We start from the raw sequence: 27,406 nt of genomic DNA on the forward strand, positions 1-27,406 counted from the left end.
ACGCGCGGCGTGTGGGGGCGGGCACGGCGCGGGGACGCGCGTTGTTGGGAGCGGGGAAGATGCCGCCCGTGGACAGGCTGCTGCTGGAGGAGGCGCTGCTGGACAGCCCGCAGGTAGGGGCCCCGGGACCCGACCCACCGCAGCCCCGGCACCGGCACCAGGACAGGCCCGGGCTCCGGCGGCAGGCCCGGCCCCCGGACAGCGGAGGCGGCCTCGGCCGGAGCTGGAACCTCGGCCGCAGCTCCCTCACCCCTCCCCCCCCTCCCCTCACCCCCTCACCCCCCTCCCTCACCCCCCTCCCTCCCCCCTCCCCCTCCCTCACTCCCCTCACCCCCCTCCCCTCACCCCCCTCACCCCTCTCCCCCCCTCCCCCTCACCCCCCTCCCCTCACCCTCACCCCCCTCCCCTCACCCCTCTCTCCCCTCCCCCTCACCCCTCTCTCCCCTCCCCCTCTCCCTCACCTCCCCCTCTCCCTCACCTCCCCCCTCCCCTCCCCCCTCCCCTCACCCCCTCCCCTCCCCCCTCCCCTCACCCCCCTCCCCCTCACCCCCCTCCCCTCACCCCCCTCCCCCTCACCCCCCTCCCCCTCACCCCTCACCCCCTCCCTCCCCCCTCCCCCTCCCTCACTCCCCTCACCCCCTCCCCTCACTCCCCTCCTCGCTCCCTCACCCCCCTCCCCTCACCCCCCTCCCCTCACCCCCTCCCCTCACCCCCCTCCTCGCTCCCTCACCCCTCCCCCCTCCCCTCACCCCCCTCCCCCTCACCCCTCACCCCTCTCCCCCCTCCCCCTCACCCCTCTCCCCCCTCCCCCCTCCCCCTCACCCCTCTCCCCCCCTCCCCCTCACCCCTCTCCCCCCTCCCCCTCACCCCTCTCTCCCTCCCCCTCACCTCCCTCCCCCTCTCCCTCACCTCCCCCTCTCCCTCACCTCCCCCTCACCCCCCCTCCCCCTCCCCCTCACCCCCCCTCCCCCTCCCCCTCACCCCCCTCCCTCACTTCCCTCCCCCTCCCACGCCCCCCTCTCCCCGCCTCCCCGCTCCCCCCTCACTCCCCCTTCCCCCCCTCCCCCCCCCTCCCCGCTCCCAGGACTGACCCCACAGGTTGACAGACACCGTTTGTCTCCACAGATGCTGCTTGACCTGCTGAGTTCTTCCAGTGTTCTGTCTGTTGTTGGGGATGTAATGAAATGGTGGTGGGGGCATAATGTGGAGGAGGATGTGGACAGGAGTGTGTGTATGTGTCCAGTGGTGTGTGTGCGCGAATATTACGTGCCTGTGTTTGGTGAGAGTATGTGTAGAGTGTGCACTACAGGCCTGGTCCCTGGCTGTTTTGGATCTCCTTGGACCGAAAGGGTGGGTTAGTAAGTTTGCTGATGATACAAAGGTTTGTGGTGTTGTGGATAGTGTAGAAGGTTGCTGTAGATTACAACAGGATATTGATAGAATGCAGAGCTGGGCTGAGAAGTGGCAGATGGAGTTCAACCCGGATAAATGTGAAGTGATACACTTCGGGAGATCAAATTCGAGGGCAGAATACAAGGTTAATGGCAGGACTCTTAGCAGTGTGGAGGAACAGAGGGATCTTGGGGTCCACATCCATAGATCCCTCAAGGTTGCAGCGCAGGTCAGTAGGGTTGTTAAGAAGACGTATGGAGTGTTGGCCTTCATTAGTCGGGGTATTGAGTTCAAGAGCCGCAAGGTGATGTTGCAGCTCTATAGAACCCTGGTCAGACCACACTTGGAGTATTGTGTTCAGTTCTGGTCGCCTCATTATAGGAAAGATGTGGAAGCTTTAGAGAGGGTGCAGAGGAGATTTACCAGGATGCTGCCTGGATTGGAGAACATGTCTTATGAGGATAGGTTGAGCGAGCTGGGGCTTTTCTCTTTGGAGAGGAGGAGGATGAGAGGTGACTTGATAGAGGTGTACAAGATGATAAGAGGCATAGATCGAGTGGACAGTCAGAGACTTTTTCCCAAGGCGACAATGGCTAACATGAGGGGACATAATTTTAAGGTGATTGGAGGAAGGTATAAGGGGGATGTCGGGTAAATATTTTTTTTACACAGAATGGTGGGTGTGTGGAATGCACTGCTGGCAGAGGTTGTGGGGGCAGATACATTAGGGACATCTAAGAGACTCTTATATAGACAAATGAATGATAGAGAAATGGAGGGCCATGTGGGAGGGAAGGGTTAGATAGATCTTAGAGCAGGATAAAATGTCAGCACAACATTGTGGGCCGAACGGCCTGTATTGTGCTGTAATGTTCTATGTTCTATGAAACCTTTTGGTAACTGAAAAGAAATCACAAAAATTGGAATGATGTCATCCTGCTATGCCTAAACAGAAGAGCTCAAATAGGAAACTCTTCTGTTGAATGGTTTTTAAATGTATTTTACCCCAGCGATATCCTGCTTGAAGCCACCTGACCTCTTTGAGATAGCAACTTGCCATAGTCATACAGCGCGGAAGCTCCGGCCACTGAATGCATGCCAACCGTCAAGCACCCATTTACACTCATCCTACCCTAACCCATCTTATTCTCCCCTCATTCAAATCTACTCCCCCCTGATTCTACTGCTTGCCCACACACTAGGGGCAATTTACAGCTGTCAGTTAGCCCACTGACCTGCATGTCTTTGGGAAGTTGGGCTGGGCGGTCGCCCACGCAGTCGCAGGAAGAACGTGCAAACTCTGCGCAGACTGCCCCTGAAGTCAGGATCGAACCGGGATCGCTGGAGCTGTGAGGCAGTGGCTCTGCCAGCTGTGTCCGTTTGCGTGCAGAGTTTGACCACCATATGGGCGGGTGTCAAGTGTGGGTCCAACACGGTCCAGTCCAAGGTATTAAAACAGAACAGAGTGGAATTGGTTTATTATTGTCACTTGTACCAAGGTACAGTGAAAAACTTGTCTTGCGTACCGATCGTACAGATCAATTCATTACACAGTGCATTGAGGGGGTGCAAGGTAAAACAACCACAGAAAGCAGAGTAAAGTGTTACAGTTACAGAGAAAGTGCAGTGCAGGTAGACGATAAGGTGCAGGGTCATAACAAGGTAGGTTGTGATATCAAGAGTCCATCTTATCGTACTAGGGAATCATTCAATAGTCTTATCACAGTGGGGTAGAAGCTGTCCTTGAGCCTGGTGTACGTGCTTTCAGGCTCTTGTATCTTCTGTCTGAAGGTATTGGTTTATTATTGTCACTTGTACTGAGGTTCAGTGAAAAACTTGGCCCCACAATGTTGAATGTTCCTGTCAAAGGTAGCTTTGACAATCTGAAATACTTTAGCAAAACTATAAAAGTCTCTCTTTTGCAAATGCAGGAAAGATAATGTGTATTTAATTTTTGCTTTAGACACGTTCCCTGCTGAGTGTGTTTGAGGAGGATGCCGGCACCTTAACTGACTACACAAACAAGTTGCTGCAGGCCATGCAGAGGGTCTACGGTGCTCAGGTCAGTTGACTTGCTCATCTCAAGTTGAGTTAAACATTGATTTCATCAGTTCGAGGTAACCAGCCCTACAGGTTTACATTAGAGCCGACTGTAAGGTTAACACTCTCACCACAGATGCTGTCTGACCTGCTGGAAATTCCCAGCATTTCTCAGCGGCTACAGTGTCCCACACCTCACAGCTCCGTCACTGTATTTTGTTCTCTCTCTCCCGTATCCTCTTGTCATTTCTAAGTCGCCTCCTTTTTACACCTCCTCCAGACAGGCAACAAGCCGTCACCGCCCTGATTCAGCTGGCACCATCGCCTTCTGTTGTCCTTCAGCATTGCTTGGTCCCCACCCTCCCGCACACATTACGTTTGTCCTCTCCTCTGGAGCTGGCTCTGCCTGCTACTGGTCACTGTTTCTCTGCATATGCTTCATTCCCCTCACCGGCCTTAATAGATCCCTCTTCCCCCATTTTCTGTTTATATTTCTTGTTGAATTATATTGGTTTATAATTCATGTCTGTAGTAACCTAGAAATCCATATCTCACATCTTGGATCTTTATGACACATACTTTGCAATGTAATTACAGATAACACAAAGGCTTTCTACCCAAAAATAGGTTAACACGTGGCAAATATTTGAGTTTAAGCTTCAACCAACCACTCCCTTTACCTGCCAAACCAGCCTGGGTCCACTGAGAAAACAGCGGAGGATATGCTTTTGCAACTCCCAGTACTAAAAGAGCTGAAGAAAAGTCCGTGACCTGACTTAATGCACAGTCCAGTTATTCATCATAAAGCAGAGTGCATACTGGAATTAGATGTGCACATGTAAAGGATTAACTTGTCGGGCTGAGGGGAGAAAGAAATCCTTTCAAACTCCTCACCACCACCCCCCCCCCCCCCCCCAATTAGTTGCAACTGAAGAAAAGGTGTCCACATTAGAGAGATGGGGGTTGGTCCAAAAGGGTTGGACAGACCCAGACAAGCTAGAGATAAACTGAGCAGGGCCTTTGTGTGAGGGGATCCCAGAGACTCTTCAGGCAGGGGATTACCAGAGAGGGTTCCTGTGAGGGCAGGCGTGCAGCCTTCACTTCAGGAAACCTGCTTTGCCTGCTCCCGTATGTTGAAGGAAAAGTCTCCCCTCCTTGAACGCAGAGTTTGGGTGAGCTCAAACCCTGAGACGCGGCAGAGATCAGCAGCGGCGGGAATGGTCCCGAGACCGGGGCGTCGACTGTGAACCCCCCCCCCAATCTCACGGGGAGAGCAGCCGAGGCAAATGTGTGAGGTCTTGTCTGAGGTCACGGGTCTCAGTGAGGGCATAGGATGCAGTTTGGGAGTTGTCTCTCCAAACAGCATGGCTCAGGGGAAATGTTCAGTGAAACCCACCAGTAAATACGAGGCCATTGAACATTGATTTCTCCAACTTCTGGTAACTCTTCCCCCTTCCCCTCTGTCTCCCCCCCCCCCCCCCCCCCCCCCCCCTTATCCTACCAGCACCATCACCCCTTCTCTTTCCCCTCCCCCCCACCCTCTCCACCTGCCCATCGCTCACCCTTTCCTCCCATCGGTTCCCCTCCCCACCTCCCTCCCCTTATTCCATGGTCCACTGTCCTCTCCTATCAGATTCCGTCTTCTTCAGCCCTCTGCCTCTTCCACCTCTCCCCTCCCAGCCTCTTCCTGCTCTCCGCCCTCCCCCCTCACCTGCCTATCGCACTCACCTCACCTCACCTGGATCCACCTGTCAGCTCTTGATCCACCCCTATCCCCCCACCTTTTTATACTGGCTATCTCCCTTCTACCTTTCAAGTCCTGAAGAAGGGTCTTGACCTGAAATGGCAACTGTCCATTTCCCTCTGCAGATGCTGCCTGACCCGCTGACTTTTTGGGTGTTACTCCAGGTTCCGGCATCTGCAGTCTCTCTTATGTCAGCACTTTTTTTTTGAAAGGTTTGTGCAAATGATTTTGAGCCCGTCATGTTTGGGAAAGGGCATCAGACACAAATAACAAAGCTTGTCAAGAAAAAGTACTTAAAGAAATTCAGATTTTTCCCTGAAGGACTTTGCAAATTCTGACTTATCTGAATTTGCATTCTGCGTATTGATGGAAGAGTGACAGCCATACATAAATGCAATGTCATTAGTTGTTGTAACGGTGTGACAAATTGTACTTACAATTAATACACAGTTAAAAGGAACGGCAGCTCGGTATTACTGTTGTCGGCTATTTTGATGGAGCTTGTATTGAGCGCTTGTAAGATCGAGGACTGTGTATTTATTAACACAGAATTGTATTTTGCTCAAGTCCTTGCCATTACATTGCTGCCTTTAGACAAATGTTTTACCCCTCACAAACATCCTGATGCGCTGGTTTTTATGTTTTGCAGAATGAAATGAGTATTGCAACACAACAGCTGTCCAAACAGCTCCTTGCATATGAGAAGCAGGTGAGAGTATGACTGGGGTTTGATACCGACTTTCTTGCCCATTTATTTTCTAAAGTAGTTCATGTGATCTCTGTAGGCGATGGTCCATTCTAGTAAACTAAAGACAGAAAATGGCGTCAAAACCAGGGATTCAAAATAACTAATCTCAGTAATCTAGTAATCTGACTGGGCAATTCACCAAGCTGCCACTGTCTGGTTAACCGTAAAGCGTTATGGGACTGACTCATTGTAGTGTTGCTCAATGATAGTGGCTCTTCCCTCCATTGTGATTAATGCTACACCATTCACAGCTGTCGAACTGATGCAGAGACAGATGTTACTCATCTAGTTTAAGTATTCAGGATGCCGTTTAAAAAAACGAGACCATGTGAAACTGGTTGTATTCTCTCTCCTCCGATGATAACATTACAGAAGCAGCTGTTTAATCATCAGGGAATGTAAACCAAGCATACACAGGCCCACTAATCCAGCGCTCCACCTTGAATTATTCCTCTCAAGCAACAAATTATCTTCATTCAACTACATTTTGTGGCTTGCTGTTTTCCATTTGTCAAACCTAAATCTCTGCTAAAATGGATCAGTGTCTCTACATTCCAGTGCATTATTATAGGGGTGTGGTCCACTGACATTTAACAATATGCACTGGACCCAGTCTTCTGGTGTGGCAGTCAATTATGTGGTTAAACTTTCTCTGGTGAAGTACACAATGTGAAGCTGTTGTAATACATACTTGTACTGGATGGCGTATAGCTGGGAAGCCCACCCCTCACTGCCCTTTGAAATTAATGGGTCACTACTTTCAGCTAAGATAAGATATCTTTATTAGTTACATGTACATCGAAACACACAGTGAGATGCATCTTTTGTGTAGAGTGTTCTGGGGGCAGCCCGCAAGTGTCGCCACGCTTCCGGCGCCAACATAACATGCCCACAACTTCCTAACCCGTACGTCTTTGGAATGTGTGAGGAAACCGGAGCACCCGGAGGAAACCCACGCAGACACACGGGGAGAATGTACAAACTCCTTACAGGCAGTGGCCGGAATTGAACCCGTGTCTCTGGCGCTGTAATAGCATTACGCTAACCGCTATGCTACCGTGCCCGCCCCGTGCTACTGTGGTGAAGTTGCACCCTCAGTGCTTCTGAGTGGAGATTTCAATGCAGTAACAAAGAAGGAGAAGCAAGATATTTCCATGTGAGAATGGTGGTGAGTCAGAGTGGAACGCCCCTGTGGTGGCGGTAGAGGTTGTGGATTTGGGAGGTGATATCAAAGTAGCCCAGGTGAGGAAGTGTAGTGAACTGAGTAGATAATAAACACTGCAGCTACAGAGCACAGGAAGCTCGCAGCAGGGGTCAGGCTACCCGCCATTCAATATGATCGTGGCTGATCTACCCCAGACTTCAACCTCTCTTCTGTGCCAGTTTCCATTGCCCTCAGTTCTCCGACCTTTCAAACATCGACGTCTCCACTTTGAATACCTCCAGTGATCTCGCCTCCACAACCCTCCAGGGCAGAAAATTGCAGAGATTCACCATCCTGTGAGAGAAGAAATTCCTACGCACCTTGGTCTTAAGTGGCCACCCCTCTGTTCTTGTGGCCAGGTTGGAGACTCTGCCACCCCTGCAAACAGCCCCACATCTGCCTTGCTATGAACCCTTCGAATTTTATATGTTTCAATAAGATCACCCCTAAGCTGCAAAGAAAACAGATCCAACCTCTTTAGCGTCACGAGATAAGACAATCCACTCATCCCAGGAGTTAGCCTATCAGAAAATCTCTTTCTGGTGGTAATACTATTGAATATTAAATCTCCCTTGGCAAAGTCTGTGGAATCTTGGGCTTCATGTGCTCTTGGATGTTGAATACAAAAGTAGGAAGGGGTTTGCCAGGATGGTTCCAGGTTGGGGGACCTTGGCTACAGGATTGGATTGGTTGCTGGGAGATTTGATGGAGGTGTAAGGGTTTGTAAAAAGTTTAGTTTAGGTGGACACAGGAAAGTTGTTTCCATTGACTGATGTTACTGGCACTAGGGAATACCAATTTAAGGCTCTGGGTAAGAGATACAGGGGGACGAGAGTCACAGAGTCATACAGCACAGAAACAGGCCATTTGGCCCAACTGGTCCATGCCAACCAAGATTCCCATCTAAGCTAGTCCCATTTGCCCACATTTGGCCCATATTCCTCGAAACCTTTCCAATCCATGTACCTGTCCAAATTTCTTTTAAGTGTTGTTAACATACCTGCCTCAACCACCTCCTCTGTAAGCTCGTTCCATATATGGACCAACGCCTGGGTGAAAAAGTTGCCCCTCAGGCTCCTATTAAGTCTCTCCCAGCTCACCTATGCCCTCTAGTTCTTGATTTCCCAATCCTGGGAAAAAGACTGCATTCAGCCTACCTCTGCCTCTCATGATTTTGTACACCTCTATAAGATCACCTCTCAGTCTCCCATGCTCCAATGAAAAAAGTCCCAACCTGCTCAACTTCTCTCCGTAACTCAGTCCCTCGAGTCCTGGCAACATCCTCGTAAATCTTCTTTGCACAGAGTGAGGAAGGTTGATTTTATGCAGCAAATGGCATCGTGCTGGAACTTGTTACCTATACAGGAGGTGGAACTGGAGGAAAGGGAAATTAGATCGGCATGAGGGAAGTTAACCTTCAGGGAAATGGGGACCGACTGCTTGCTTTGGCACATACCTGCTGTGGACGTCTAAAGTAAAGGCAGAAAATACTGGAATTACTCAGCGGGTCAGTCTGCATCTGTGGGAAGAGAAGCAGAGCTGAAGTTTCAGGTGGAAGACCCTTCGACAGAACGGGCATGAACTTGACGGCTGAATGGCCTCCTCTGATATGTAATAACTCTTCTGGTCACTGCCAGGCACTTGTGTGGTGTGAGAGTTATAAAGGCCATACCTAACTGTTCCCCAGCTCCTGCTGCATCAAGGCCCAGCACCTTCGGCTGCTTCATCACTGACTGACCTTCCACAGTCAGAAGTGGGGATGTTTGCTGATGATCACACAATGTTCAACTCCACTTCCAATGTCTTTGCAAGTGAACTAGTCCCTACGTGAATGTGCCGGGACCAAGACATTCAACAGCATTGCCATCACTGAGATCGCCAACCATCAACATCCTAGTGGGGGTTCACTGGACCAGCCACATAAATACTGGCTACAAGAGAGGTCAGAGGCCATGTATCCTATGAATGACTTGCATCCTGACACCTCAAGGCCTTTCCACCATGTCAAAGGCACCCAGCCAGGAGTGTGATGGAACACACTCCACTTACTTGGATGAGTAGTTGCAAGGAAATGGCAGATAGAGTTTAATCGGGCCAAGTGCGAGGGTTTGCACTTTGGGAGATCAAGTGTAAAGAGACAGTACACAGTTAATGGCAGGTCCCTTAACAGCGTTGATCTACAGAGTGATCTTGGGTCCAAGTCCATAGCTCCCTGAAAGTGGCTGCACAAATTGATAGGGTGGTAAAGAGGGCATATGGCATTCTAGCCTTTATTAGCCGAGGCACTGAGTTCAAGAGTCAGGAAGTTACGTTGCAGCTTTATAAAACCCTAGTTGGGCTGCATCTGGAGTATTGCATTCAGTTCTGGTCACCCCATTACAGGAAGGATGTGGAGGCTTTGGAGAGGGTGCAGAAGAGGTTCACCAGGATGCTGCCTGGATTAGAGGGCTTCTACTACGAGGAGAGGTTGGATAAACTTGGGTTATTTTCTCTGGAGCAGTGGAGGCTGAGGGGAGACCTGATGGAAGTTTATAAAATTATGAGAGGCGCAGATAGAGTAGACAACTGATATCTTCTCCCCAGGGTCGAAATGTCTAATACTAGAGGGCATGCATTTAAGGTGATAGGGGTAAGTTCAAAGGAGATGTGCGGGGCAAGTTTTTTACACAGAGAGCAGTTGGTGCCTGGAATGTGCTGCCAGGGGTGGGGGTGGAGGCAGATACGATAGAGGTGTTCGAGAGGCTTTTAGATAGACACATGGATGTGCAGAGAATGGAGGGATGTGGACATTGTGTAGGCAGAAGAGATTAGTTTAGCTAGGCGTTTAATTACTAGTTTAATTAGTTCGGCACAACATTGTGGGCTGAAGGGCCTGTTCCTGTGCTGTACTGTTCTATGTTCTATGAGTACGGAGCCAACAATACTGGAGAAACTCAGCATCGTCCTGGACAAAGCAGCTGCTTGATTGGCTCCCCATCTACTACTACTGAACATTTATTCCCTCCACCGCTGATGCATTCTGGCTGCAGTGTACTCCATCTACAAAATGCATTGCAGTTATTTCCCCAGGATACCCTGATTTCGCCTCCGGAATCCACGATGGATAAGTGAACCACCTGCTGGTTGCCCTCCATGTCACACACCAAACCGGCTTGGAAATAATTCACTGGTCCTTCACCGTTGCTGGGTCCCCTTTGACTCTCACCAACTTCTACCGATGCACCATAGAAAGCATCCTATCTGGATGTATCACGGCTTGGTACGGCAACTGCTCTGCCCAGGACCGTAAGAAACTGCAGACAGTTGTGGACACAGCCCGGTGTGTCACGGACACCAGCCTCCCCTCCTTGGACTCTGTCTTTACCTCTCGCTGCCTTGGTGAAGCAGCCAGCATAATCAAAGACCCCACCCACCCGGGTCATTCTCTCTTCTCTCCTCTCCCAGGTGCCTGAGGGCACGTACCACCAGACTTAGGGACAGCTTCTACCCCACTGTGATAAGATTATTGAATGGTTCCCTTATATGATGAGATGGACTCTGACCTCACGATCTACCTTGTTGTGATCTTGCACCTTATTGCACTGCACTTTCTCTGTAGCTGTGACACTTTACTCTGTACTGTTATTGTTTTTACCTGTACTACATCAATGCACTCTGTACTAACTCAATGTAACTGCACTGTGTAATGAATTGACCTGTACGATTGGTATGCAAGACAAGTTTTTCACTGTACCTCGGTACAAGTGACAATAATAAACCAATACCAATCACCAGCAAGACAATCACCAGTACCCTCACAAGGGCAGTTAGGGATGGGCAATAAGTAAAAGAAACCTAGAAAGGAGAAGGGCAGCTGACGCAGGGAATGCCACGACGTGTAAGTTCCTTCATTATTGCCGGGTCAGAATCCATAACTGGGAGCACCAGAAAACTGTGTGGGTCAGAAGGTGGGTTATCATCAACCTTCTAGGGACGGATATTAAATGTTGGCCTTACCAATGATGCCCACATCCTGAGGTGACTTACACAAACGTCTGCATCAGACAGAATAACAGGGAAAAGAATTAAAAACCTGTTGTACTTTTATTCCACATCTAACTTCACTGCCCTGATGAACTTGTATAAGATTAGATGAGATATTAGTCACATGTACATTGAAACACACAGTGAAATGCATCTTTGCGTAGAGTGTTCTAGGGGCAGCCCGCAAGTGTCGCCATGCTTCTGGCGCCAACATAGCACGCCCACAACTTCCTAACCCGTATGCCTTTGGAATGTGGGAGGAAACCGGAACACCTGGAAGAAACCCACGCAGACACGGGGAGAACGTACAAACTCCTTACAGACAGCGGCCGGAATTGAACCCGGGTCACTGGCGCTGTAATAGCGTCATGCTAACTGCTACGCTAATGTGCCTGCCCTTCACTACCGTGCCGCATAAGCGTTCCTGTTGGATTATTTGGTAAAGGCAATTTGTCTCCGAGCTCTGTAAAGACAGTGACTTGATTGTAGGTTTGCCTTGAGTCACTAGAGCTGCAATTTAAATGCCAGGGTTGTCTTCATGAGCACTGGCGCAGGGAGAGGAAAGTTAGCTAATATTCACGATCCTGCTTCGAATTCCTGACGCCCACGTGCAGCGGGCTGGAGTTGTACTGTTAAAGGGATGAATTGTGCTCAGTGAATGTCAAATGTTGATGCTGTCAGCAAAGGAGGTCAGAAAAGCAGAAATCTTATCAAAAGCCATTAAAAATGCTGTGCATATTTAAACCTTAAACCTGAAACCTCTTGTCACTTCCTAGAACTTCGCCTTGAGCAAAGGGGACGATGAAGTGATTTCTACTCTTCACCGCTTTGCCAGAGTTGTCGATGAGGTAATGCATTTAAAAATTATTTACATGTCAATTGTTCCAATGTCCTCGTGGTCCTAGTGCTGATCTAATACCTGAAAGGTGAAATGTTGGGTAGAAAAGCATAACATACAACTTTAATTAATCTGCACCTTTCCCGCTGTTGCGTGCCTTAACGTGTAAAAGTGGAAACAAAGTGTATTTTTGGTAATTATACCGTAGAGGTAAGAGCACAATTACTTTCAATGACGTTGCAGAATAGCTTTGGATCTCTGATAGAAATTCAAGCAAACTTGGAGGAAATTGAAGATACTTATATATCCCAGAAAAGGTGCAAGCTTTGGGAAAAAGAAATTAGCAGTCGATGAAGTCGTACAGCACAGATCGTGTTCTTACAATCTCGTTTTCTTGTTCCCATCCACCTGCAACGATATGGGAGGAATCTTCAAAGGTTGTTGCAATGATTTTGCAGAGAGCACATATTGCAACCATGGTACTGAGATGGTGGGTGGGATGCAAGTTAGATGGGTTCCATTATTTGGTGCCAAGGTCGTCTTTGTGGTAAATGGAATATATTCCTTTGCACTCTTGACTCGTGTCTTGCAGACACTGGAAGTGACTCGGCCGTTAGAACTGAGCCATTCACTCCGAGTACCCGGTGTCTGACCTACATTTGTGTGGCTGGTCCAGTTGTTTTTGGTCTGTGGTGACTCCCACTGCGCTGATGATGGGAATTTGGTGACGGTAATGCCAGTGAACATCCCTGGTGTCTCCAGTTTCTGAAAGCTTCTGTTGATTGGCAGTAGGTCGTTAGCCAAAGCAATATTTGGAGTAAGGCTATAATGAGCTCCAGAGCTGAGTGAGCATCTATGAACAGATTACCGGTTAGTGCTACTTGATTGCACGGTTGGTGAAACTCTTTGCTAATGACTGAGAATAAAAATGGGTTGATAATAGTTGGATTTGCCCTGTGTTTTGATTGGAGATACACCTGAGCAATGATCCATTTTGTTGGATGATTGGACGTGTTGTGGCTGTCTTGGAACAGCTCGGTCTGAACATCTACAGGAAATAGAATCAGGATGGGCCATTAGCCTGACTTCCTTGCCCTAACCTCAGATCCCCTGATTCTCTTACTGTCCAATATTCTACCAGTCTCTGTCTTGGTTAGAGATGTAGCTAACTCTGGGGGCACGTCTGAGAACAATTGTCTGGATGCTGTTGGATCTGTTTCCATTGCACACAGTTGCTTCTTCCATCAAGTACCCATCCACACTCATCCTATTTACCAGCACTTGGTCCGCAGCCCTCTATGTCTTGGTGATTCAAGTGCTCGACTAGATACTTCTTAAATGTTGTGAGAATCTCTGCCTCCGGAATCCACTCAGGCAGTGCGTTGCAGGTTCAAACCACCTTCTGTGTGAAAATATTTTTACTTATATCCCCTCTAAACCTCTTAATCCATGCCTTAAGCCTCTGCCCCGTCGTTGCAGATACTTCTGCTGTGGGGACATTTACTACTGTCTACCCTACCTATGCCCTTCTGCCTGTGTTGCCACCTTCAGGGATCCTTGTATACCAAGGTCCCCTTGTTTCTCAATACTTCCTAGGGCCCTACCATTCATGGTGTATGTCCTACCTTTATTTGACCTCTCAAAATGCATCACTTTAACCCTTACCAAGATTAAACTTCAGCTGCTGTTGCTTTGCCCAATTTACCAGCTGATCAATATCTTCCTGGGTGAAACAATCCTCCTTACTATCTGCAACACCACCAACTTTTGTGTCATCTGCAAACTTACTGATTATACCTCTTGTATGAACATGAAAGATGTTAATGTATATAGCAAACATTAAGATCCTAGCACCTATCCCTGTGGTATACCACTGGTCACAAGATTCCAATCACAAAAGCACTCCTCCACTGTGTCTCCCATTACCAAGCCAGTTTTGGATCCAATTTGTCAACTTGCCCTGGATCCCATGGGCTTGAACCTTTTAGACTAGCTTTCCATGTGGGACCTCGTCAAATGTCTAACTTTATGTGGAGTACATCAACCACACTTCCCTCATCATTGTACTGAGTTACATCTTCAAAAAACTCAATCAAAGTAGACAGACAGGACCTCCTCATAAAAAAAGCCATGCTGACTATCACTGATCACTCCCTGCCTTAATCCTGTCCCATAGAATTTTGTTCTAAGAAATTAATTACCACTAACATAAGACTCTGGCCTGTAATCACCTGGTTTATTCCTGCTACCCTTCCTCAATAAAAGGACCAGATTTACTGTCCTCCAGTCTTCCGGCACCTCACCCAGGGTCCCAGATATCTCCACCCTTGCTTCCTATAGCACTCTGGGATAGATCTCGTCCACCCTTATGTCTACCAAGACATCTAACACCTCTTTAATGATAAAATGCTCTAGAACATCACCATTCCCCTCCCCAAAATCTCCAGCCGCAACGTCTTTTACTGAAAACGTAAGAGAAGTATTCATTGAAGATCTTGCTGACTTCCTGTGGCTCCACACACAGATTGCCCCTTAGGTTCTTAATGGGCCCCACTCTTTCCTTGGTTACCCTCTTGCTCTTAATATACTTAAAAATTCTTTTTGATTTTCCCTCATCTTATCTTCCAGTGGTATTACATGGCCCCTCTTTGCCCTCCTAATTTCTTTTTACTCCCCCTCTCCCCACATGATGTTCCTGAAGGGCCTTCCCATTTCTGGTGTCCATACCTTCCATACTCTTTTTGTTTCCCCTGATCAAACCCTCGATGGCCAGGATGCTCCGGACCTGCTGTTTTTACCATTCACCCTTATGGGAACATGCTAGCCTTGAATTCTCCTAGTTCACTTTTAAAATTCACTACCGCCTCGTTCTACCGGAAAGTACTTGCTCCCACTCTACATTTGCCAAGTTATGTCTAATGATGTTAAAATCAGCCTTTCCACCCCATTTCCTGCCCATCCTTGCACCTTTCCATAATTACCTGGAAACATAGAATTGTGGTCACTCTTCCCAAAGTGCTCACCCACTGGCACTTCTTTCAGTGCCTGGCTTCATTCCCTTGGGTTAAGACTAGAACCATCCCATCCTAGTCAGAAGATTAACCTACTGGCACAAGCAGCTCTCCTGAATGCACTTTAAAAATTCCACCCCATCTAATTCTGTCACACTAAGGTGAGTTATTTCTTGATTTGTGTGTGGGCAAAAATTTGAGTTGCTTTCCATTCACCTGAAACTACCTTGCCACTTATTCAGTTTAAAGTCTTATCTACAGCTCTGGTTATTAGATTCACTCAGGCATTAGTCCCAGCTCAATTCAAGTGAAGCTTATCCCAGGGGAACAGCTCCCTCTTTCCCCAGTCCCTATGAACTGAAACCCTTTTCTCCCACACCAATCTCTGAGCCATGCATTCAGCTCTCTGATCTTACTGACCCCATGCCAGTTTCTCCATGGCTTGGTAAGTAATCCACAGATTATTCCTTTTGTTGTTTGGTTTGGTCTGGTCCCTAGCTGCTCTCACTCCTTCAGCAAAATGTTTCTGGTCCAACGTATGTGATTGGTTCCCATAAAGACCACAGGACAGAATCAATTCCAACTTCTCCACAGCCCCAAGCAGATTGTATTGGTATTGGTTTATTATTGTCACTTGTACCGAGGTACAGTGAAAAATTTGTCTTGCATACCGATTGTACAGGTCAATTCATTACACAGTGCAGTTACTTTGAGTTAGTACAGAGTGCATTGATGTAGTACAGGATAAAAACAATAACAGTACAGAGTAAAGTGTCACAACTACAGGGAAGTGCAGTACAAGTAGACAATAAGGTGCGAGGTCATAACAAGGTAGATCATGAGGTCAAGAGTCCATCTCATTGTATAAGGGAACCGTTCAATTGTCTAATCACCGTGGGATAGAAGCTGTCCTTAAATCTGGTGATTCATGCCCTCAGGCTCCTGTATCTGTGATTGTGATGCATGCTTTGACAGCATGGATATACAGCTGGGCACAGAGTATTGGATACACGTGACAGAAGTGAACACTTAAAAATAAATAATTTTCTCAGTTGGATGGGAAACGAAACACTATCCCTAAACTCAGCACCGACTGAGCTTATTACCTGCAGCTTTGTGAACCAGGTGCAGAATAAAGAGTTGCTTTACTTATTGTGTATTGTAATAGCAACAACTTTGGTCAGTTTATTAAGATATTTTTATTATGTTCATACTCAGCGGGAAAATTGAGTCTGTGTTGACGGGAGAGACCTGCTTATCTGCGTGAATGTCTGGAATGGAAAGAGATAGATGCTATAATGAGCAAATTAGTGCCAAAGGTTTGACAATGAGAATCACCATTCAATTTGCATGACTGGTATTTGACAGGTTGTCAAGATGTTCGTGATTAAGGTACAGGTCAGAAATTTAAACGGAGGTTCAATGAGTTCATGAGGGAGAAAGGATTAGAAGGAGGTGTTGATTAAAAAAAAATGAAAATGCTGGAAATACTCAGCACTTGGTGGACGTGTACTTGGTGTGCAAGTCTGAAGACCTTTGAAGGTGGCAGCACAGGTAGATAACGTGGTTCTGAAGGTATATGGGATACTGGTCTTCATTAGTTGGGGCATCGAATACGAGAGCAGGGAGGTTATGTTCCAATATTATAAAACATTAGCTGAACCTCAGCTGGAGTTGTGTATGCAGTTCTGGTCACCACACTGTAGGATAGATGTGGTAGCACTGGAGAGGGTGCAGAGGAGACTTACCAGGATGTTGCCTGGGACGGAGTGTTTCAGTTACGAGGAGAGGCTGGCTCTGTTCTCCCTGCAGTGGAGGGGGTTAAGAGGGGACATGATTAGGGTATGTTTTAAAAAAAAAGAGGGGTATAGGTAGGGTAGACTGCACGAAACGTTTCTCCTTTTTGTTGTTTTTAATAGAAATAAATGACTTGGATGAGAATGTGGGCTGGTCTGATCAGTAAGTTTGCAGACAATGTGAAAATTGGTGGAGTAGTACAGAGTTGTCTACGGATACAGCAGGACGTGGAGCAGCTGGAAAGTTGGGCAGGCAGTGGCAGATGGAATTTAATCCAGACAACTGTGAGGCAACAGCTCCTCCCACCCTGTCTCTCACAAGGACGCGATCCCTTTTTCTCAATCTCTCTGCCTCCGCCGCATCTGCTCCCACGATGAGGCTTTCCACTGCAGGACATCCGAGATGTCCAACCTCATTCCTAACCGGGGCTTCCCCCCGACTGTGGTGGAGAGAGCTCGCACCCGCATCTCTGCCATTTCCCTACCTCTGCTCTCACCCCCACCCCTCCCAGACCCAACGGGGACAGGGTCCCCCTTGTCCTCACGTTTCATCCCGCCAGCCTACGTATCCAACACATCATTCTCCGCCACTTCCGCCATCTCCAACGGGACCCCAGCACCAAGTGTATCTTCCTCTCCCCACCCCTTTCTGCCTTTTACAGGGACCTGTCTCTCCGTGACTCCCTCATTCACTCCTCCCCCACCCATCCCGCTCCCACCCCAGGGACTTTCCACCGCCTACTCCACCCTACCCGCAGCCCCCCCCCCCCGCCCCCCCATAGGTGCAACACCTGCCCCTACACCACCTCCATTCCAAGGACCCAAACAGTCCTTTCAGGTGAGACAGAGATTCACCTGCACCTCCCTTAATATCATCCACTGCATTCGGTGCTCTAAGTGTGGCCTCCTCTACATCGGTGAGACCAAATGCAGACTAGATGACCATTTCACAGAGCACCTGCACTCCGTCCGTAACCGCGACCTGCATCTCCCTGTTGCCGGTCACTTCAACTCCCCCTCCCACACTGTCACTGATATGTCAGTCCTCGGCCTCCTCCACTGCCGGGAGAATTCCAAGCGCAGACTGGAGGAACAGCACCTCATTTTCCGTCTGGGAACCTTGCAGCCTGACGGCAGGAACGTTGAATTCTCCCACTTTAGGTAATCCTCCCCCACCACCACCCCCCCCCACCCCCAACCATGCTTCTCTTCTTCCCTTTCCTAGCCTCTCTCTCTTTTTCCTACCCCCTTTCTTTTCTCTCCTTACCTGTGACCCATCCTCCGGTGGGTCTGCCCTCCCCTCCTCCCCCCCACCATCTCTGACCTGCATCTACCTATCGCCACCCTGTGCCCACCCGCCTCCCCTCTTCTGTCCACCTATCACTGCTCTGCTTTTCCCTCCTTTTCCTATCTTCAGTCCTGAAGAAGGGTCCTGACCCGAAACATTGACCGCCTGCTCTTCTCCACGGATGCTGCCTGGCCTGCTGAGTTCCTCCAGCGTCGTCATGTTTTTCATCTAGATCCCAGCACCTGAGGTCCTTTGTTTCTCAAGTGTGAGGTAATGCACTTTGGGAAGTCAAATTGGTGTAGGACATATACAGTAAATGGCAGGGGCATTTGGAGCATTGACGTACAGAGATGTCTCGGGGTGGAAATCCATAGCTCCCTGAAAGCAGTGACACAGGTAGATAGGGTAGTGAAGGAGGCATTTCGTATGCCAAGGCGCTGAGTATAAGTGTTGGGACGTCGAGTTGCAGCTGTACAAAACATTGGTTAGACCACACAGAGTATTGTGTACAGTTCTGGTCACCACACTACAGGAAGGATGTGGTAGCAACAGAGAGAGTGCAGAAGAGATTCACCAGGACGTTGCCAGGGATGGAGGGCTGTATTTACAAGGAGGGATTGGACAGGCTGGGTTTGTTCTCACTGGAACGTAGGAGGCTGAGGGGTGACCTTATCGAGGTTTATGGATTCTGAGGAGCACAGATAGGGTCGATAGTTGGAGTCTTTTTCCCAGGGCACAGGTTTAAGGCGAGAGGGGAGAAATTTAACGGGGATCTGTGGGGTAAGTTTTTCTTTTACACAGAGGGTGGTCGGTGTATGGAACGAGGTGTTGGAGGCAGATACAATTGCAACGTTGAAAAGGCGTTTGGAGAGGTACTTGGATGTGAAGGGCAAAGAGGGATACGGACCTAATGTGGGCAGATGGGATTAGTATAAACAGGCACGATGGCTGGTGTGTATGAGGTGGGTCGAAAGAGCCCATTTCTGTGCTGTACAGTCCTATGATATCAAAACTAGAGAACGCAGATAGAGGGGAAGAGATCCCCTCTTGGAAAACACTGCCGGAGGGAGTGGTGGAAGCAGAGTCACTGACAGCATTGAAGAAGTTTCCAGACGAGCACTTGATCATTGAGGCACAGAAGGCTGAGGGCCAAGTGCTGGGAGATGGGGTTAGTACATGATGGGCACCCACTGGTCACCATGGATGTGGTGGGCTGAGTGGACTGTTTCCATGCTGTGATGATTTGGGCCAAGTGCCAATTTCTGTGCTGTGGGTTTTGTGTTATGTATATAATTAGAATGGTCAGTTCATCGTTGAATGGTAATAAGTGTAACTAATAAAATCATCATTTTCTTCACAGCTAAATTCTCTCCATACGGAACTAGCTAAACAAGTTGCTGACACCATGATATTCCCAATGATACAGTTCAGGGAAAGAGATCTTACCGGTAATGTTGAACTCTAGCCATTTCTTACACTCTTGGATTCATCCGAGGAGTACGTAATATTAAATGCTTAGCATTATTTGCCATCGCAGTATTTGATAAGGGAATATATTTGTCATTGCAGATATTGCAAGAAGCTTTATTTATCTGTATTGTGGTAAAACAGCATAACCATTTTCAAAATGCTGCAGGAACTCAGCAGATCGGGCAGCATCTGTGGAGGGAAATGGTCGACGTTTAGGCACAATGTTCATTTTAGTTACTCTGGTGATCAATCCTTTGTATATCAGAAGATTAGACGTAAAATAAAGCAGAAATATAATGGGGAATATTCCTAATGTAATTATGATTTGAAATGCGTTTCTTTATCTCCATCATATAGATTCAATCTGAAATGCCATATTCTCTATAGTGTGTTACACACCATTTCAGTGTGCCATAATCCTGGGATTGTTCAGGAATAACGCAATGAAATAAGTGCACCTTGACCCTCCTTTTTCTTGAAACGACTTTAATTTAAAAAGTTATGTCTGCAGATGGAAAGTGGAATGCAGCAACTTAGATCTTTATTAAAGGGTGCAAATTTCCAACTGAATTGAAGCTAATGTACTAGGGAACGTAATCTGTGGTTAATTTTTGATGACGGCTCTTGCAAGATCTATCATTCCATAAGTATCATTTAATCCCAGGGCCTTGCTTTTGTTATAGAGGGTGCTTCGTTTTAGCAGACATGACCTTATTCAATTATTATATTGTGTCACAGGTCACACCACCTGCAAGTTTAGTACTATTGTCTGTTGTATGCGTTGAGCTATTGTTGGTAGCTGGTGCAGAGCCGTTAGGTATACAGATATTTTAAACTCGCCCATGTGCCAACTGATCTGGAGTAAAAAGCTGAAGTGCCAGATCTGCATTATTTAGTTAATGTCCTCATCCATTTTCTGTAGGTCTACACCCTCAGTTCAGTACCATGCATGGACAAATCATCAGTTGTGCATTCTATGACAATATAAAACCACATGCATTCCCAGCCTTTGAGAAACCAAGCTAAATGACTCAATGGTATCTTTTAAATTATTTAGCCAAAGATTTACTTTGTCTGTTTTTATGTGTCTATGTAAACTGAGTCTGTGAGGAGGAGCTATAATGCATAATACATCGTGAAAGCAGTACTGACAGACTGAACTGAAATAAGTAGATCCTTAACAACCCTGGATTAATGATCCTCTTCTGGGGTAAACTCAACTCCTTTCTGTTGTTGAATTCCTTCATAGCCAATGCTGATTGATGCAGAATAGCACTGTACTGGTGGAAAGTGAAATGTAGTTCATGTCGTTGTTAAATTAATTTTACTTCTTTCGTTTGGATGATATTTGCATTATAGGGAAAAAAGATACCTGAAATGGTTATCTTTAATCATAAAAGTGGTTAGACAATTATTTGACAGTTCCCTGTTAGATCATATTCGCCCTCTCACTTGATTTGCATTTGCTATAATTAATTACCATTAATTTATTAAGAAAGTTGTACAAGCAAGCATCTTATAAATGGTACTACATCAGACAGAATCATAGATCTGGCTAATGTATTTAAGCCAGATCATAATTAATGCTGATTATTATTTTATTTGGATTATCTGTTTTTGACTTTTATTTTGTGCCTTACACTGAGCATTACTGTTTTATCATTTGCAGAAGTAAGCACTTTAAAAGATTTGTTTCTACTTGCTAGTAATGGTATGTATATTTTTTCATTTCCAGTTTTAATTGTTTACCCTTTTTTAGAAATGGTTTCTTGCTCTCTCTCATGTCCGCGGCTGCATGCCCGGCTTTAGTGACAGCAGACTGTCTTATTGCTACGTGCAAAACTTTCCTGTCCTTCGGGAGACGCTTTTCATTCCGTCAGTTTCAGGCAAATTCAAAGTCAAGTTGAGTTTATTGTCGTATGCACAAGTCCATGTGTGCACAGGTGCAATGAAAAACTTACTTGCAGCAGCATCACAGGCACAGAGCACCAGATAAGCAGCAGTCACAAGAAAAACAGAAATTAAACACCATTTTTACAAGAAAGAACATAATTAGAACAAAAAAAAAGTCCATTTTAGTGCAAAGTGATCAAAGTGGTCATAGTGTTGGTAAGCTCCAGTTATCTTGTGCCGGTTGGTCCACGAACCGAATGGTTGAAGGGAAGTAGCTGTTACTGCCTGACAATAGCTTTGAGAAGAGGGCACGGTCGTCAGGTGTTTGCTATTCCAAGTATCCAGCTAACAAGTCCTGTTAGTTAAGGACTGCTTACGTTGATATGCTATGACGCTGTCCCTGCCACTTTGGCACCTCTTCTAATCCTTCTCGTGTGATGTGGAACTGCATCTTTTCACGGCTGTTTAAGTCCAATCCCTACAAGTGCTGTGTTCCCCACATAACACGTCAAAATGGTAGTAAATGTGCCTCCTTTATCTTATGACAACACAATGAGACCAATCAGCCCATCAGGACCATGCCGGCCCTCCTCAGAGATATCCCATCTGTCCCATTCCCCTTCTCTTATATCCCTGCAATCTCATTCACATGTCCATCAACTCATTTTTGCCATTAATCCATACCAGCGGGTAATTTACAGCGGCTAATTAACCTACCGGCAAAGCTTTGGGACGTGGGATGAAACCAGAACACCCAGATGAAACCCACACGGTCGCAGAGAGAATGTGTGAACTCCACACAGACAATGTCCGAGGTCAGGATCGAACTCGTGCCCCTAGAGCTGTGAGACAGCAGCGCTAACAGCTGTGCCACTTTGCTGCTTCAGATCTACCATCTTTTGTTTGGACTTAAGTTATAGCACGTAGAAAATATAAATATTGAACATCCCATTGAATGATATGGGGAGAGCATTGCACAAGCTTTGTGTTCTTTAATGTTGTGCTGGCAGTTCTCGGGGAAGGTCACTTCCGTTTATGTACAGATACAGATTGAGAGCAATTTTCCCTGCGATCATGAGCTGATGCAGTTTCACCAAGGATTCTTGTCAGTGGAGACTACTTTTTGTCACTGGGTTTTGTAAATGGAGCGGTGAAGCACTTTCAAATCTCCAGCAATTAAACAGGACATTTTCCAGATCTTATCCATCGTAATCTAAAACATCATTTCCAGATATCTTCTCAAAGTATCTGTGCACATTTTAACCATTGATTAAAATAACTGTTGTCACAGTTACATAAACTCCTCAAAATTTTAATGTTTGATTAATTATTGAACATTTTACATGACACACTGACATTCTCTCAGTTCCTGCTGTTTGCTATTCCTCAAGTTGGAAGGTTACTCTAAGACTATCTACTTCCACAAAGGTGGCATGGAAAATGTTCCAAGCACTCGGCAGAGATATTAAGAATGGTGGGCAGGGAATCAAAGGAGGTAGTGGGATGGCTGATCAGAATCTTGGTCGGAAACACAAGCACAGATCCGTTTTGCAAAGCCTTTCCTTCGAGGTCATTAGTAATGGGGCGTTGATTGAATCATTGGGGCCCAAGTGGCTGAAAGCATGGCACCTACTGTGGAAGTGGGTGGTATCTTGAGGCCAATATGAGAGGAAGGGTGAGCTTAGAAGGACTGCACATGGAGTTTAGAGAGAGGAAAAGATGGGGCTTCATGAAGGGTGTGACTAGAATTTCACCTCTGAGACACTTAGGAACAATAACTAGAAACCCAACAGAATCACTTGAGTTGCAGTTGTTTTTGTTCTGAGTAAACCAATGAGAGCTTTAGAGGCGTACGTAAGGGCATGAAGATTTAGAGTCACGGAAACAGGCCCTTCGGCCCAACCGGTCCATGCCGACCAAGATTCCCCTCTAAGCCAGTCCCATTTGCCCTCGTTTAGCCCATAACCCTCCAAACCTTTCCTATCCAATTAGAAGCAGGAGGGGGCTATTGTGGCTGATCTTGTACCTCAGTGTCACATTACTACACATATTCCACATCCTCTGATTTCCTTAATATCTGAAAATCTGTTGATTTTTGCCTTGAGTATCCCAGCGACTGAGACTGAACAGCCCTCCTGGATTCAGAATTCCAAAGCTTCACCCCCCACAGAATTGTAGAAATTCCTTCTCATTATCATCCTGAATGGCTCTTTTGGGGACTGACACTTGGTTCCAGACAACCCCAGCCATCATTCCTGCATCTACCCTGTCAAACCCCGTCAGAATTTTGTACACCTCTTATTCTTTCAATCTGCTGAGAGCACAGACCCAGTTACTGTTTAACACTCCTCGTACGACAATTCCGCCATCCAGGAATTAAGCTGGTGAACTTTCGCCGCTCTCCTCCTATCACAAGTGTGTCCTTCATTGGGTAGGGAAACCAGACCTATACACAGTGTCGCAGATGCAGCATCATCTGCTCTCTACATAGCTGGAGGAAGGGATCTTCACTCCTGTACTCAAATTCTTTTGCAGCAGGGGCTTACCTACTGTTTGCATTTCTAAATGCTTTCTGTATCTGCGGGTTAACATTCAGTGATTCAGCCAGGTCCCTCTGAATGCCAGCACCTTTCAGTCTCTAACCAATTAAAGAATACTCTGCTCTTCTCCTTTCTACTAGATTTTCATAACTTGTCTTTCATCAGCCTGTCTCTATCCTCTTGTAGTCTCTCTGCATCCTCCTCGCAACCCACACTATATCATAAGGAAACTTGGTTACGCCTGGTTCCCTTGTACAAGCAACTGATGTAAATGGTGAATGGATGGGACCAAGCGCTGGCCTCTGGGGCACCCACTTGTCACTGCCTCCCTACCTGACAACGCCTTGCTTATCCCCTCTCTCGATTTCACCTCTGTTGGCCTCTGACAATATTACCCCCAATACCATGTGCACTAACTTTTAATAATCTCTTGTTCGGAACCTTATTGAAGGCCTTCAGGAACTCCAAGCGCACCACATCCACTAGTGTGCCCTTACCTGTTTTGCTAGTTACAAGCTCAAAAAATTCCACAGGCTTGTCAAACGTGATTTGCTTTCACAGATCCTTGTCAACTCAGCCCAACCTCAGTATTATTTTCCAAGTGCTCTGTGACTATTTGATTAATAATAGACTCCAGCATTTTCCCTGCCACTAATGTCAAGCTAATGTAGACATCAGAGTTCCCTATTTTCTCTCCCACCTTTATTAAATGATGGAGTTACATTTGCTACCTTCCAATCTGTGGGGTCTGCTATACAGTCTGGATTTCTGGAGATGATATATAGTGCATCTGCGAGATGTCCGTAGGGGAATGCTGCCGACTGGTACATTCCAGGCTGCAGGAGTACGTGCTGAAGGACGCACTGAAGCTGGGTGCAGCCAATGCGAGGGCTCGGTGGGGAAGGACAACAGTTTAGGTTCTTCTGCCACTGGAGAGGGAGGGGCAGGGTCAGGCGAGGAAGCCCCTTAAAGATTGTAAGTAGGGATTGGGGTATCATTCCCAGGGAGCCACACGGATGGCATCGCTGCTGTGGTTTTTTACAAAACGTAACACTGATGGTTGATCTGTACATGAATGTAAAGGTTTGCACTGTTTTATTATTGTATATAGTTTGTCTTTTATTATGAATAAGGTTTATTTTGATTAAAAAAAAAAGCCACAGCCATCTCCTTCAAAACCCTATGATACAGGTAATTAGTTTTCAGTACCAGCACTTTCTCCAATACTACCTTTTTACTAATGGTAATTTTACTGAACTCCTCTTTCAGATAGGTTGAGCGAGCTAGGGCTTTTCTCTTTGGAGAGGAGGAGGATGAGAGGGGACTTGATCGAGGTGTACAAGATGATAAGAGGCATTGATCGAGTGGACAGTCAGAGACTTCTTCCCATTGCGGCAATGGCTAACACGAGGGGACATAATTTTAAGGTGATTGGAGGAAGGTATAAGGGGGATGTCAGGGGTAAGTTTTTTACACAGAGAGTGGTGGGTGCGTGGAACACACTGCTGGCAGAGGTTGTGGGGACAGATACATTAGGGATATATAAGACACTCTTAGATAGACACATGAATGATAGAAAAATAGGGGGCTGTTTGGGAGGAAAGGGTTAGATAGATCTTACAGCAGGATAAAATGTCGGCACAACATTGTGGGCCGAAGGGCCTGTACTGTGCTGTAGTGTTCTATGTTCACTCTCAACATGTAGGTTGATTTCCAGGAAGTTTTCTGTGTCCCCTGTGAAAGCAGATGCAACATACTCATTTTTTCTTCTTCTGTCATTTCTTCATTACGGAGTCAGAAAGGTGTTTCCTTTTTGCACATCTGAAGAAGTGGTTACGACCTGTTTTTATGTCCTTTGCCAGCCTCCTCACATTCTGCTTTCCCGTTCCCGGTCAGTGTCTTGTCTTCCTTTGCCGACGTCTGAAACTTTCCCACTCTTCAGGCTTACTGCTCTGTTTTGGCTATCTTTTATACCATTTACTTTGATCTAATATCTTTGACTTCTCGTGATAGCTGTGACAGGACCACTTTTCCTGCTGAGTTTTTTGCCTTATAAAACATGTAAACTATATATCCTTTAAAAGGTAGGCATTACTTGTTTGCTGTAATACGTATTTAAAGTTATTTTCCAATCTACCATAGCCAACTCGTGGTTCATGGCTTTGTTCAGATTTAGGATGCTGGCTTCAGGTTAAAGTAGATCACTTTAAATCTTAATATAAACTTTTACTATATTATGATCGCTACTCCCAAAAGGCTCCTTTCTTATTACACAAAACAAGTTCCCTCATTGGTTCCTCAGCTTACCAAAACCCTCTCCGAGACACTCCATGTATTCACCCTCCACATGATTGCTGTTAATTTGGTTTGCCTCATCTACAAGTAGATTAAAGTCATCAATTTTAATTTTATTATGCTTGTTATGTGCACATCGTATAAAGCTTTAACTTCGACATTGGGCAAGTATAACATCAGCACCTCAACAGACATCAGCAGTGATGGTAACTCACCACTTTAAGGTCCCCACACAGAATATTGTTGACTTTGTAAGAAAGTTACACAGCCCATCAAATCTTTATGAGCTGAGCATCAGAAATATTTTACTGGGTTATTGTCAGGTAAATTTTACCCATTTCGTGTTCAAATGTTAATCTACCAATAGAATAGAAATCTGACATTAAGTATGCAATTGTTTTGGATCCAGGTTTCTAACTGTGCTTTAATTAATGCAGACGTAAGCTAAAGAATAACGATCTGATGTACCCGTATCAGTTGCACCTGTTCACAAGTGTGAGGTGGTCTGTACTCGGCCAAACCCATGTCTTGGGCATTACATGTTGGGTTGTGTCTTTGAATATCATGTTAAAGCCCTAACACCCGTCAACAAGTTGCTCTCTGTTAGTTATTGAGTCTGATTTGCTCATGAATCCCCAGTAGTCTTTGTATCGGCCAACAGAAAGGTAATTCTCTGTAATTTAGAAGGAACTACCTTGCAGTGGACCCAGGAGGAGCAGTAGTGCTCCCTTGTATTGGCTCTCCCACACCAGGACCTAACTTGAGGGCTGCTGCTGGTGAGTTAGGCAGCCAGCCACTGATGCCTGCTGTTGAGTGGGCTGCCTCTGGAGGTGTGGCTGATACCAGCAGCTCACACCAATTGTTCACATGATTTTATTTTATTTTGGGCTCATTTTTCAGCTCTTTGCTTGCATGTCGTTGCTAGTGCACTGAATTTGGCCACAAAAACAGACCAAGATTCATTTCTCATCCTATGGGGCATTATTTCCTAACCAGCACTTTTCAGCTTTTTGTTCAGTGTGCCAGTTTAACCTCAGCCAGCCAAATCTCCCGCTGATCAATCCCTGGCCCAGCGCGCTGTGATTTTTAAACACTGGCCTTCTATGGCCTCTCAAAGCAGTGAG

At 46.6% G+C, this 27,406-nt stretch overlaps 1 protein-coding gene across 2 annotated transcripts in view; it reads left to right on the forward strand.

The window, feature by feature from the left end:
• appl2 (adaptor protein, phosphotyrosine interaction, PH domain and leucine zipper containing 2) overlaps positions 1 to 27,406 on the forward strand; it is a 64,508-nt gene continuing 37,102 nt past the window's right edge. Inside the window, exons 1-6 of one of the 2 annotated variants that reach the window (XM_052033407.1) lie at positions 1 to 113; positions 3,356 to 3,454; positions 5,826 to 5,885; positions 11,928 to 11,999; positions 19,445 to 19,532; positions 21,224 to 21,265. In XM_052033407.1, the coding sequence (XP_051889367.1) occupies positions 60 to 113; positions 3,356 to 3,454; positions 5,826 to 5,885; positions 11,928 to 11,999; positions 19,445 to 19,532; positions 21,224 to 21,265 (415 nt within the window). In that variant the 5' untranslated portion in view covers positions 1 to 59. The remainder of the gene's footprint in view (positions 114 to 3,355; positions 3,455 to 5,825; positions 5,886 to 11,927; positions 12,000 to 19,444; positions 19,533 to 21,223; positions 21,266 to 27,406) is intronic. The other variant, XM_052033409.1, reaches the window with a different exon arrangement.

Source organism: Pristis pectinata, chromosome 19 (assembly GCF_009764475.1).
Source record: "Pristis pectinata isolate sPriPec2 chromosome 19, sPriPec2.1.pri, whole genome shotgun sequence".
Taxonomy (NCBI): Eukaryota; Metazoa; Chordata; class Chondrichthyes; order Rhinopristiformes; family Pristidae; genus Pristis; species Pristis pectinata.